We start from the raw sequence: 14,212 nt of genomic DNA on the forward strand, positions 1-14,212 counted from the left end.
GTGTTCTCACCTAGTCTTCTCACTCTGTTGTCCTCTCACTCTGTTGTCCTCTCCCACTTCAACAGTCCAACAGCCGGCAGTTCTCCTTCAGCTTTGTCCTGTATTCCACTGTCTCTTCTTGCCATTTTACTCCACAGGTGGCAAATGTCAAACTCCAACTGTTCAGTTCTCCTCAAATGTTTTCTTCACATGCACAGTGAAGTCACAGCCTGTTGTAAACACAGTGCCATCCATCCGATCAGTCAGGATGATGGGTTTGCTCTTCTTCTCTGATGCTGTTTGTCCACATTGCTGCTGCTTTGCTGGGACTCTTTGCTCAGGACTTGCTGCTGTCTCTTTATCATGTTATTGCTTTGGAGCTGCATTCCTTGTCTTCAGGGAGGGGTGAGAGCTTGCTTGCTTGTGAGGTTGAGAGACACATGGCGCTGTAAATAAGTCAGCCAGAAACTTGGCCTGCATGTTTCCAATGATGTTAAACTATAACTTTCTTCCGACCGCTGCATGTGGAAAATTGATTCAGGTCTGCTTTTCACCTGAAAGTGACAAACTAAGACATTTTCATTATTATCATCGCTGCTTAATCAACACACATCTCTCTCTGTTTTTGTGAACAATCCTTTCTTAAAAGCAAAAAATAAAATCGTGGTTGTTTTTGGCTGATCAACACAAAACCTTTTCCCTATGATTTATTTTTCATCTACAATATAAATTCTTCCTCTTTTTCATTTGCATAAATAAATCACATGGCCGATGATACCATGGTGATCCATAAATATAATCACCAGTTTATTAAATTATTTTTAACCCAACAAAACAAATAAACAAAAACATGATGCTGATGCTACACACACACACGAGTCAAGGTGCAGGAAAACTGCTCACGGGAACGCTGCACACTCTCTGTTTCCCCCTCTTTGAGTAGTTCCCAGACAGCTCTTGATCTGATAATGTGTAGCTTGCTCATCAGCTCAGAAAAAAAACTGCAACGCAACATCACACAGTAGTTGCATGCTCTGCCCACAGCGGCAAAGTCTTACACTTTCATATTCAATACAGCTTCTCCATCATGTACTTTTAGATGTTTCATACAGGGTTCAGCATATTAGTTGTTTTCACAGGTGTGCTCCATATCTCAACAATGGCTCATAACAAGACGACAGTCTTTCACACAGGTCAAGTGCCTCTATGCACTTCATTAGTTTAAATATTTACCTATATCACTTCACCTCACATGTCATTGTACTGAATTTAAGCAACCACAAGCTTAATGTAGATTACTTTTAACAACTATCCACCTCAATTACGTCTATGGTCTGGCACACAGGCTGTTGTCGATCAGGGCAAGCTAAAGAGTTAACATTTTGTGTCAGCTGCCAGGAGCAAAGTCCAGCACAAACGTCTGTCTCCCTCCAACTCACTCTTGGTTGCTTAGAAACCCATGATAACAACAACAGTCGGTGTCACAGACCACGTGTTCTGCTCCGCACACACTCACACAACAACAACAACAAAAACGACGACGACGACAACAATGACAACAACACAAAATAGGCCTACTCCGGACTCACACCGGACCGCTCGGGACCCTGACCCAGTTGTGGGACGCTCACCCACTCGCGCGACAAAACCCAATGAAGGGACGCTCGGGACACACACCCAGGGCGATTTCAAAACCGGACACTCACCGGACGCTTGGGACCCTTGGGCGATTTAACCAAAACCTCTTTTTCGGGACACAAACCCAGTTATCGCTCCACAAAGCAGCGAACTTCTCAACGCCTCGCAAAATGGCGGAGACTGCACAACGACACGGTTATAGAGTCGGCCTCTTCAAACTTACTTGGCGTTGCTTAGCGTGTAATATCAGCTTCGAATCCCGCCGATCGCCATTCATCGAGGAGAAAGATAGACCGCGAATCCACAGGAACTTCCTGGCTGATGTCAGTCTTTCAGCGTGTCCCTCCTCCCCTCGGTGAATGCGATTCCAGGGCTCCGGCTCTCGAAGGACCAATTAATGATAGGTTTGTAGCTTGAACCCATCCGCTGGAACGTTGAAGACAATATAATTACACTGCAAAGCAAGACACAAGTAGGCAAGCTTCTTCATGTTTCTCGTGCACGGGAGAGAACCGGACAGGCACCGTTCCTTCGCTTGACCCCAGTTGCTCTCGTCCGTTCTCCCGTACCACTGTTCTTTTATTGAGGTTACATGAATATGCATAAGTTCATTAACATATGACGTCTACATACACACAAAGAGTACCTTGCCTGTGTGTGTGTGTGTGTGTGTGTGTGTGTGTGTGTGTGTGTGTGTGTGTGTGTGTGTGTGTGTGTGTGTGGACTGCTGATCAAAGGGTCAAACATCCTTGGTCAGGAAGAGGGTAGCCTCCCCCTCACCCTAGATGGTTCATCCTAGATAACACGGTGAGGAAGTCCTGCAGTTCATCTAAACAAAGAGCACTTAGACTAGAACAGACGCAACTACGTTAATCCTACCATAAAACAATAAGACACGGTATGACCTCTCATGCTCCCAAAGTGCTGTCTAATACACACAAAGTTTGCAGACTATCAAGGATCAAAACCTCTACCAATCTACAACTAATTACAAAACTCTAAGCATATATAAGTAAATATTTCTAAGCATAAATGACAATCAACAATACAAATCTAACAGTAATGCTGCAGTGATCATTTGACTTAGGGACCTGCAGCAGAGTTTGTGCCCAGAAATGTCTAATGACGTCAGACTTAAAGACCGGATAGGGACAAGAGGGACAACTCATCTATCTCTGGGGGTCCCTGAGGTAGTTAAATAACTCCTTGGTGTCAGGGCCCCTGGGGTGGATGAGGTTCACCCTGAGTTCCCGAAAGCTCTTGATGTTGTAGGGCTGTCTTGGTTGGCACGCCCCTACAATGTTGTGTGGAGGGGTCAGGGTCGGTACCTCTGGATTGGCAGATTGGCGTGGTTGTTTCCATCTTTAAGAAGGGAGACCAGAGGGTGAGTTCCAATTATAGGTAGAAAACTCTATGCCAAGGTGCTGGAAAGGAGAGTCTCTCTGTTATTTGAACCTTGGACACCAGAAACACAATGTTGTTTTCGACCTGGTTGCTCGCTATCTAGTGTTGGTTTAAAAAAATTGATTTCCCGATTCAAACTGATTTTAGTTTGAATAATGAAATATCGATTCATTACATCCTGAATCGATTTTTTTTAATATAAATGATTTTTGCCAGAAAAACGCCAAAATCTCAGGTTAAAGGTCACTAAACTATTTCAACAACTGCCAAACAGCTAAAACAACAAATGAGAGCAGGTAAATGGATTCTGCAAAAATGCACCTGACGGGCATGGACATGCACGTGCTGAAAGCCGACATCTCACAGAATCTGAAGCTGCAGGTTTCATCACTCTTTATATTTATACATAGATATAAAATATGGATATGTACTGATAAATGATCTGAATTATAATATTTCTGACTGTCAAGAGACAGACAACCACACATTCCAGATTTGCAGCCAGTAAAAAACAAATTAACCTTAGGCCTCTTTCCATAGTCACGGAGCTAAATACGCAACAATTCATATTTCATTTGAGAGAATGGTCATTGATCACCACCTCTTTTTCCTAATCACTGTCTCTGGATATTTCTGTGTCTCTATAAACAGGTGCCAGGATGAGTGTCCCCTTGGTACTTATGGTGCTGCCTGTGCAAAGACATGTAATTGTGAAAACAACAGCAAGTGCTACCACAGCAATGGAATGTGTCTTTGTGAGCCAGGATACACAGGAAAGACATGTGATGTCCGACTGTGTCCTGAAGGAATCTATGGCCTACGTTGCGATAGGAAATGTCCGTGCTATGTCCAAAGCACTCGTGGGTATGTAGTAAATCATGTTGTCATCTTTGACAAACTTTGATCTGCAGATCAGGTCAGTTTGAAGCCATTTGATTAATGCTGCCTCACGGTTCCCCGAATTCCAAAATATAACTCTGTGTTTCCTTTGTATCTTTTGGGTTTTAGCAGTTTGACATGTTGCGTGTATAGATTTGTGTATATGACCGCTGTGTCTGTAGACAACTGAGTGTAGTGATCAGTTAGCCTAGCACAGCTGGTGGGCTGCATGTGTCATTGCAGATAACAGCTGTTCTGCTTCTTTCTCAATGGGACTGCTGTGTCAGCTACACCATCTGTCAGTCAAACTCTGTTACTATCAAATATAGCCACATTTCACCTGTATTACTACAGTTAACCCACACACTGAAAAATGAAAAAAGTCTTCCTCAGGTATATTGTAATTAATTTTTAGATTTAGATTTTTGATAGTTTGATAGTTTGATTAGGTTTTTTGTTTTGTTTTTGTTTTTGTTTTTTCAGATTTAGACCAAGACAGCTAGAAGAAACACTTATGGCCTGATTTGCCTGTTGCCACTGCTGTTAGGCTTTCAGTATGTTTCCAGTGAGCACTGTTTGGATGTAGAGAAATTGTACAAGCTAAAAGAAAAGCTAAAGCTCAGTCCCACAGGGAAGCATGACAGTGCACTTCATATTTGTAGCTAACTGCAGAAATGCTACTAGTGTGTTAGCTAACCTTTGAGATTAAATACTAGAGATAGTCACTGATCTTAAAAAAAACAGGTCATAGAAAAATTTGTTTCAAGCACACTAAATACTTTAAGTAGGAAATAGTACTGACTAGTAGGAATCTTGACTGTAGGAAACACCTCAACAAAGTTTATAACTATTATCGTTTTCTCTCTTGTCACCAGCTGCCACCCGATATCAGGGGAGTGCACATGTCTGCCTGGTTGGTCAGGTCTCTACTGCAATGAGACGTGCACTCCAGGATTTTATGGCGAGTCCTGTCAGCAGGTGTGCCAGTGCCAGAATGGTGCTGATTGCCACAGTGTCACTGGAGAGTGTATCTGTGCTCCAGGCTTCACGGTAAACCCATATATTAGTATGTGTTAATGCCAGTGAGTGTTTTATGTCACAAATCATAAATATGTGATGCATGATATCAGACCTAAGTATACTGCACACGGTACATGCAATATTGTAAGACACTGCTGTAATCATATTGCATGTTTTTTGAAAAGCAGCAATGTGATGCATTGCTGTCTAAATTCAGTAATCATTGCAGTTAGTAAGCAGCATAAACAGAGCTGCAAAATGCAAAACCATCTGTTTCCAAATAATAACACATTAATAACCTATGAAGCTAGGCTGTGCTAGGATGCCACCTGTCATGAAATTATTCACTTCTAAGTATCCCACATAACTATTAGAACAAAGTGTAAGTGATTAGGAACAATAGCATAAAAGTGGTGGGCCACATAAAATACTGAGGCATACGGATCACCACTTTTAATAATAATAATGGATTGCATTTATATAGCGCTTTTCGGGGCCCTCAAAGCACTTTACAATTCCACTATTCATTCACTCTCACATTCACACACTGGTGGAGGCAGCTACAGTTGTAGCTACAGCTGCCCTGGGGCAGACTGATAGAAGCGAGGCTGCCATATCGCACCATCGGCCCCTCTGGCCATCACCAGCAGGCGGCAGGTGAAGTGTCTTGCCCAAGGACACAATGACCGAGACTTGGCTCGAACCGGCAACCTTCCGGTTACAAGACAAACTGCCAACTCTTTGAGCCACGATCGCCCCGCAGAGTCAGTAGCTACAGAACTCCAAATTTCCTCTGGCCTTCAGATTAGCTCAAGAACATGAGATAGAGAGCTTCATGGAATTCCTTTTTCATGGCCCAGCAGCTGCATCCAAGCACAATGCAAAATGTTGGATGCACACTGCCACCGGACTCCAGAGCAGTGGAGACATGTTGACTGGTGTGATGAATCGTGTCTCTTCATCTGGCAATCTGGGGAACAAGTCTAGGTTTGATATTTGCCAGGAAAAATGTATTTGGTCTAACTGCATTGTACCAAGTCTAAAGTTTGGCGGAGGGGGATTATGGCTACCTTCACACTGCAGGTCTTAATGCTCAATTCCGATTTTTTGATCAAATTCGATTTTTTTGTCTGCTTGTTCACGCTACAAATAAAATGTGACAGCAAACACGTTCTAGTGTGAACGCTCAAAGCGGCAAAAGAAGACGTCACACACAACGCACTCTGTTTAGACCCAGACCAAACAGTATTGTTTGACTGATGGCCGTTAATATAAAGACTTTTTTCCTACTTTACGTTTCCCAATTTTGCTTTATGTTATAAAGTTATTTTGTTATTTGCAAGTGGCTGTTTTAGAGAGGAGCGGTGCTTCAAAGGATAGTTGCAGATTTCTGTCAGAATCTGCAGATTATACAGTACAAATAAAATGTTCACATTTCTCCAATACTGTCTTCCCAACAGTTTCACTGACATCTACACTGGATGGCCAGGAAGCGTTCACGATGTCTTCTCCGCCGCTGATAATTGGCGTCTGTCTTGTGTCAGTGATGTAAAAGACGGATTTAATGCGACATGACCGTTCAAACAGCAGTCGCTTTCTAAAACATCAGATATGTATCGGAAAATGACCCAGGTCAGATTTGAAAATATCGGATTTGTGCTGTTCACACTGTCATACCATGATCGGATATGGGTCGCATAGGGTCAAAAAAGTCGGATTTGATGCGCTTTCGCCTGCAGTGTGAACGTAGCCTAAGTTGTGGGGTTGTTTTGCAGGAGTTGGGCATTCCCATAAACACCTTCCCAGAGGCGTTGAAGCTGTTATAGGTGTAAATAGCAGCTGTTATAGCTACTGTAAACCCTATGCATTAAGAATGGGATGTGAAGGCAGAGGGGTGCATAATTCTGGCAATTTAAATGGGAGTTATTTGGCAATGAAGGAAATGTTGCAGAGTAATGCAAGCAGTATTTTCTGCTGGGAATTGTTAATGCATGTTGTTCATGGGAAATCTATTTGCCTTTCTTAAGTAAGATACATAATACAAGCACAAGTTATACTTCCAAACACTGTGTGGGCCCATTAACCCGCCTGACTGCCTTATTCACAACCATCATTCCAGTATAGATTAATGTTTCAAAAATTACCAACAAACAAATGGATAATGTGAGGCTCTGCCCGTACTGTTATTGCATATGTGGCTTTGTAGAAAGATCTAGTGGCAACAGGTTGAAACGTCGACAAAATGTGCAATTCTGTTTTCAGAAAAAAGCTCTTAATTATTTTCCTTTTTCACACACTTACACATGATAGTTTTGTCTGTCTGGACACAACTATTTTGGGACTGTTGAAATTTTTAGAAAATCTAAATATTTGCTTCCTTTCCTAGAGTTGGGTTCCCTACTTACTTGTCTCCTACTCTGTAAGTGAAAGCAAAATGGGTTAGCTTAGCAACGAGTGTAGTCAAAGCTCAGAATTATTCCTCACAACATCAATTCCTTTGAATAATGTAGCTTGTGAGGCTACATTATGTGCTTAAAGAATTGTGTCAAGGCAACCAGTTCTCCAGCCACAGTAGTCGTATCCAAATAGATTCAGTGAGCAATTGTTTGCATTTTGGGTTCTATATAGATGTGGCAATATGATCCTCATCTATACAGAATCCAAAATCTTAAATCTCCTGCTTATAATATTCTAAGAAGCTGATAGGAAATAGTTTGTTTCATTTTTGCATGTATTACACTGCCATGAAAAATAACATCTAAGAAATGTTTGGTTGCCTCTCTTTAAGTGGCTATGCAGCTACACTCAAACATTTTAAACAGCCATAATGAAGCTATCCAAAGCTATAAGGCACGCAGAAAAGAAACAAGAGTAAAAGAAGAGTGGCTCAGAAGTCTTTAATGTGCTATGTGACTATGTCAAATACAGTTTGATGAACTGTCCCTTCAGGTCTGTTGATGATCAAACTTTACACAAAAGACAAAAGCAAGCAAAGTTACCAAAAAATGAAACTGTGTTGTTTTCATCGTCACTGTTAGCATTTTGTCTGTTAATCTTCTCAGGGTCCCATATGTTCAGTGCCATGCCCAGCAGGAACATTTGGTGTGAACTGCTCCTCCAGCTGCAACTGTAAGAACAAAGCTAAGTGTTCCCCCATAGATGGATCCTGTTCCTGTAAGCCAGGTTAGTTACTGTTAATATAACCCCTGCATTTGCTACAAGTTACAGCCATTTCTCTATATAGTTCCCCTGGATTGGTTATTAATATCCTTCTGATAAACACTTGATGAGTCAAACGTTTGACTCATCACATCTAAAATATTCCCAGGTCCATAGTGCACTGTTGCTGAGATAAAGCAGTATTTGCTCTGAATGATAACTGAATATAGGAATCCAAGAATTTAAACTAAAGTCAAAGGATTGCAAAAGTTAAATAAGTATTGTCTAAATTCATGAGCACTGCCTGTAGAAGCCTAGAATGAAAATGCGAGGTCAGAGACTTTGCCTTCCTAGTCCAGCAACACCTTTATCTCCTCTGCACACACATTAGAGCCTGCAACACATTTTGTGATGCTCACCTTGCTTCTCTTCACTAACATTTGTTTAACTGATCTTTTTCAATAGTCTCTTTTGTCCCCACAATATAAAAAATAACCTTCATCAATGTCCATAGTTGTGTTTTTATTTCTATGGTACAGTATCATTCTGTGTAGGCTTTCGAGTTTTCTCTCTCCCTCTCTCTTTCAAAACTCGGTCAAATGAAGTAAATATTCTACACTATATTTGAGCACTAGTTCAACTAGTTCAGTTTATCAAATTAATACAAATCTCAGTTCGTGTGTTATATTAATACAGAAATATTTTGATCTTTGTGCTGCACTGAATAAAAATGCTTTCATAAGTTAATCAAAAGTAAGGTTTACATGTGTTCAAATATAAATTACCTTGTCTAATCAGGGTGGCATGGGTTAGACTGCTCCATCAACTGTCCCAGTGGCACCTGGGGTTTGGGATGTGGTTCCGCATGCATTTGTGGGAACGGAGGAGCGTGCAACCCACTGGATGGTCACTGTACCTGTGCTCCGGGCTGGAGAGGAGAGAGATGTGAACTCCACTGTCAGGTGAGTTATAGGATTATATGGAAGCTCCCAAAGTTTTTTGGAAAAGAAAATCATTGTTCTATGTTTTATCACTACTTTCAAAAAAGTGGTATCTTATTAAATTTGTAAATAGAATTCAAACAACAAAAATACAAATCATTTAAATTTTATATTTGAATAAATATAGTACAAAGACAAAATCTGATATTGAGAAGTTTGAACGTTTTTGAACTGTTTTTGGACCTCAGCTTTTAATAACACTAAACATCTGTATTTTGAAACGGAGCCAAACCACACCTCAGACCATACACCATATTTTTGATTATCTTGATAACCAAATGCCACATGTCATATGAATGAACATGTTTTTACATTTCTTCATGGATTGCCTTGTTTGTTTGTTTTTTCCCCTTAGGATGGTACCTATGGTCTGGATTGTAAAGAACGCTGTGACTGCAATCATGCTGATGGATGTCACCACGCTGCTGGTCACTGCCGCTGTTTGGCTGGATGGACGGGTAATACCTAATTACAATGTGCCATGTGTCATAAACTGGCTGTGAAGCAGGCAGCGTAGGACCCAAATGCAGATTCACAGACAGAACTTTAACAAAAACAAACAAACACAGCTTTTATTATAGGATATAAAATACTGTCACGGCGAGTGAGATGAGCCGTGTGGAGATGATAAAGGAGGATCCAATCGCAAGCACTTGTAAAGGTGTGAAGGTGGTTTATTGAACACAAAGTACAAAATAGAAAAACGGCAAACGGGACTGCAGACTGTCTAAACTGAGAACAACTAAACTACAAGACACGAACCAGAGCACGAACATGAAGGAGGATGGGCAGAGGTAAGTGACGATGGACAGCAGGGAGAACACACAGATGAAACACGGTGGATACACAGACGGACCAGCGGCTACTACAACAGAAGACACGACTTAAATTAAGTCTGCATGCTAAGATTGTATTCAAAATGCGGAGGTCTGCATTTAACATAATTATTGGGCTTTAAAACTGACACTCTGTCGGGTCTTTGCCTTCTTTAGGAAGATCCAGTATTATGGCCTCTGTCCAGGATGGGACCATTGTTTTTTACTGTAAGGCGTAATTAAAAGCTTATGATGCCTTACTCTCCCTTTTTTTCTTCTTTTTGTGATCTTCACCAGGGGGGGTTGGCAGGGGGCTTTGCTGCTGATCCTCAATTAGACCTCTAAAAAATAGCAATGGACTCACTTCTCCTTCAGCATCAATAGATGTTTTGGTTTTTTTCATTCACATTCAGGATTGCAGATTTTGATAGTCAAATTAATGTAAGAATGTACTGCAATGATGGAAACACATCTGTGCGTGTGAACAGGTATCCACTGTGACAGCGTGTGTGCAGAGGGCCACTGGGGTCCAAACTGCTCCCTCCCCTGTAACTGTAAGAATGGAGCATCCTGCTCTCCAGATGAAGGAACCTGTGAGTGTGCTCCAGGATACAGAGGCCCAACCTGTCAGAGAAGTAAGTCCTACATCAACACCACACAATACTGTAAAATCATCACATAGGTTGTGGTGAGCTAAAATAGGTTTACTTAACCTCACTCTGATTTAATAGTTATTATAGACATCAATAGTCATGATTAATATCAGTGTTGTTAAAAAAAAAAAAAAGTCTGGAACAGAAATAAACCTTGTTTTCACATTTGAAAGAAAAAATGAACATCAAAAGCAAAATGTGATATGATTAACCTGCATCTGATGATTTAAACTAGGGGCTTTAAAATATTTTGACATGGTTCAATTAAAATATTTGTACTTATTATCTTAACTCGTTTAATGTTAAAATATATAACAGGAAGGTCCATAAGTATTTGGACAATGACACAAATGATGACACAAGTATTTTAAGTCAAACACGTAACTACAGATTTTCTGTTTTAATGTAAGGAGTTTAACGAAAGTATTACACTAACTGTTCAGGGATTGCAGCTTTTCATATACATAGTCAGATATTTTTACAGGCTCAAAAGTGATCTGAGCATTTAATGACAAGAAGTCCCATGGCCAAGTGAGGCCTGTTGGCTTATTATTCCATGAGAAGTTGAAAGATGTGGAGCTGAGAGGTGTCAATGCAAATAAAGTCAACATAAGGTGGAAAACCAAATTTTATCAGAAACACCAAAAACTTTAGGAGCGATCAAATGAATTAACTTTAGTTAATAAAAGCTAAAGCGTGAATGTCTGCCAGGCTTCACAACACCCACTCGAGGAGGTAGGGTATCATTGTCAAAGTCTATAATCAAGAAATATCCTCACACAGTTAAATACAGAAGGCAAACAACTGATATACAATCACTTACTTTACTTTACTTTATTGATTTATATAGCACTCTTCACTGGCTATAATCAAGAGTGGGAAGGCTTGGGTACTGTCCCAGAAAGTAGAGTCAACAAAGTCAGAGAACAGCAACTCTTGAGTAAGGTGTGTTTTCTTATGCTTGAATGATTAATGTCAAATGATTAAATGGCCTAATAGCATCACTCAGCAAATGGTCAGGTGCAAGGCCTGAACTAAAAATGGGTGGAAAAGAATCAATCTTCAAAAAAGACATTTAAAAGACCTTCAAAAAGCGTGGAGAAGATAACTTCTCTGGCTCCTTTTAACTAAAATATAAATACATTTAAGGTGGCTCAAGAGTTTTGCACAGTACTGTAAAATCCACTAGGATGGTGGACAGAGGAATAAAATTACCACAAAAAATATCCCCTCACTGTCCACAAATATATGATCCAACAATTTTATAAATTGCATGTTGTGTTTGCTCTGTTTTGCTCGCAGTCTGCTCGCCAGGTTATTTTGGTCACCACTGCAGTCAGACCTGTCCACAATGTGTCCATAGTAATGGACCATGTCACCACATAACAGGACAGTGTGAATGTCTGCCAGGCTTCAAGGGAGCACTGTGTAATGAGGGTGAGTGACAGGCCACATACTGTTGCTTCCAAGAAACAAATGCTGGTCACGTAATTCAACTAGTGTAGGTAAAGGGTTAGTGGTCAAGCTTCCTGTTAATGTTAATCTTTGATGTAATATTCTGAGTAAAGTATGACACATGTTAACACATGTCTATACAGTGTGTCCCAGCGGTCGTTTTGGGAAGAAGTGTGCCCAGAGCTGCAGCTGCACAAACAATGGAACCTGTCATCCTATCGATGGCTCCTGTCAGTGTTATCCAGGATGGATTGGCAGTGACTGCTCTCAATGTGGGTTTACTCTGGAAATAATTATATATTGCAATTTATATATGCTTGATAATGTTACCGCCCTGTATTATTCTTCGTTATGAAAAAATTATTGTGCTGTGAAAGGTTCTTTAGAAAAGATTATTTAGCCATCAACTGGTTCTAGCACTAACATTTGATTATCACATTTTGTAGCTTGTCCAACTGGTCACTGGGGACCCAACTGCATCCACACATGTAACTGCCACAATGGAGCATACTGCAGCGCTTATGATGGAGAATGCAAGTGCAGCCCAGGATGGACTGGCCTCTACTGCACACAGCGTCAGTCAAATTGCAAACACACATACACATAAACACACACCCAAGTTATGTCATTTAGTCCAAATTGTAAATGGTTAAGAGAAAGACAAATTTTTGTTCTGCCATTGTCGAGCATTGCCATGCTCAAACTGAAAAAACAAACGATAAGAAACAATCCAAGGGCCCAAACCTTTCTTGGCAGTTTTTACTTTTTATAGTATTTCTATATATTAATTTCACTTTCTTTCTTTTGTTTTTTTACTTTAAGAAAATAGTTTAAGTTTGTAGTGCAGTAAAAATCAGATAAGGGTGGCATGACAGATGTTTAGACAAACATTATGTAGGAGTAAGTAAAAAGTATTGATTTGTAAATAACTGGACATGGAAAAGTTGTTATACATGTATATAAATATAACTTGTTATATAATATTATACTACAATTTTTCTAACTAACTTGCACCTCATTCTCTTTCTCTTAGCAATACTTTCTTTAAAGATTTAACACATTTTGTTGTCAACTTGAAAGAAAGGTTATGTATAGGATGTGTACTGTAAAAATGAGATCGGAGGTCAAATGGGACAGGATATTTGATGCAAACTCTAATGTGATATGTCGAATCCCCATATACCAGTATCATTTCCTAAATGTTTCCAATACAAAAAAAGGTAGTTCAATAAGGAGAGATAATTTGGAAGAAATGAACATAATTCGTTGCAATAGAAAAATTAATGCATTTGGCAATTAGATACGATGACTCATCATGGCAGAACAGAATCCCAGTGACAACAGGATTTAGGACAGGACCCCTTGGACTTAAGGAGCTTTGATGGTGCTCTGAGTGACTCGGGTGGGGTGGAAATTTGAGGATGCTGGCTGCATGAATGAGAGCATGAGAGGGAGAATGACAGGGCACTGAGATTTAAACCATACAAAGTGGAAGCTAATACGCATAAGCTTCATTAAAATTTTAAGCATAGTTTAAAAGATAAAAGACATTTTAGAATTTTTATGAAACTTGCGTTTATTTGACTTTAAAGAGGAGTGACCTTAATAAGAAGTGGGCTACCGGAACAAGAAGGCAAGGGATGAGAATAAGGAGCTGTTGGAATGCTTCTATGCAAAGAATTCCAGCAAAAGGTGGTTACATGAATAGGATGTGGGACCTATGGCTTCTTTGTCACCCAACTTCTAGATTAAGAGCGAATCAACTAATAGCTCAGTGTTCCAACATCCAGAAGAAGCAACTGCTACAACTAGAGATGAGAAATGAGGTACAACACAAATGCTTTGGCAAGGGTTGGCCAGGACCTCAGGCCATGGGGGAGATATCATCATCTCTCTGAGATTGGGTACCAAACCCGATGAACAACTGGTCCATTGAAGGCTTTGAGTTTGAAAGAAGCTGAGCTGAAAGAGAAGACCATGGCTAAGCTTGAAACCTGGACCCTCCGTGGACCAAGCCTTGACTACCCACTTGGAACGGTATACCAGAGAGATAGTAGCCAGGAGAAAAAGCCAGCTGTTCTCCACTAAATAATTCAATCTGTACTGTCAGTGGCAAAGGAATGATATGAGAAATGCACCACCAAGACTGGAGACGGAGCAATACTGGAATAGCATATGGAAGAAAGATGCTCAGTGGCTGGTGTAGCTA

At 40.4% G+C, this 14,212-nt stretch overlaps 1 protein-coding gene across 2 annotated transcripts in view; it reads left to right on the forward strand.

Annotated features, from left to right (window-relative positions):
- megf10 (multiple EGF-like-domains 10) overlaps positions 1–14,212 on the forward strand; it is a 62,795-nt gene that overhangs the window by 30,112 nt on the left and 18,471 nt on the right. For both annotated transcript variants that reach the window (XM_086301750.1, XM_086301751.1), the window contains exons 9-17: positions 3,673–3,885; positions 4,776–4,950; positions 7,983–8,103; positions 8,878–9,041; positions 9,436–9,538; positions 10,384–10,530; positions 11,851–11,985; positions 12,147–12,275; positions 12,450–12,578. In XM_086301750.1, coding sequence (XP_086157876.1) covers positions 3,673–3,885; positions 4,776–4,950; positions 7,983–8,103; positions 8,878–9,041; positions 9,436–9,538; positions 10,384–10,530; positions 11,851–11,985; positions 12,147–12,275; positions 12,450–12,578 — 1,316 coding nt within the window. The remainder of the gene's footprint in view (positions 1–3,672; positions 3,886–4,775; positions 4,951–7,982; positions 8,104–8,877; positions 9,042–9,435; positions 9,539–10,383; positions 10,531–11,850; positions 11,986–12,146; positions 12,276–12,449; positions 12,579–14,212) is intronic.

Source organism: Aulonocara sp. 'chitande type north' Nkhata Bay, linkage group LG7, assembly GCF_057382095.1.
Source record: "Aulonocara sp. 'chitande type north' Nkhata Bay isolate Kocher_YH1m ecotype deep benthic linkage group LG7, A_spYH_male_GT1.1, whole genome shotgun sequence".
NCBI lineage: Eukaryota > Metazoa > Chordata > Actinopteri > Cichliformes > Cichlidae > Aulonocara > Aulonocara sp. 'chitande type north' Nkhata Bay.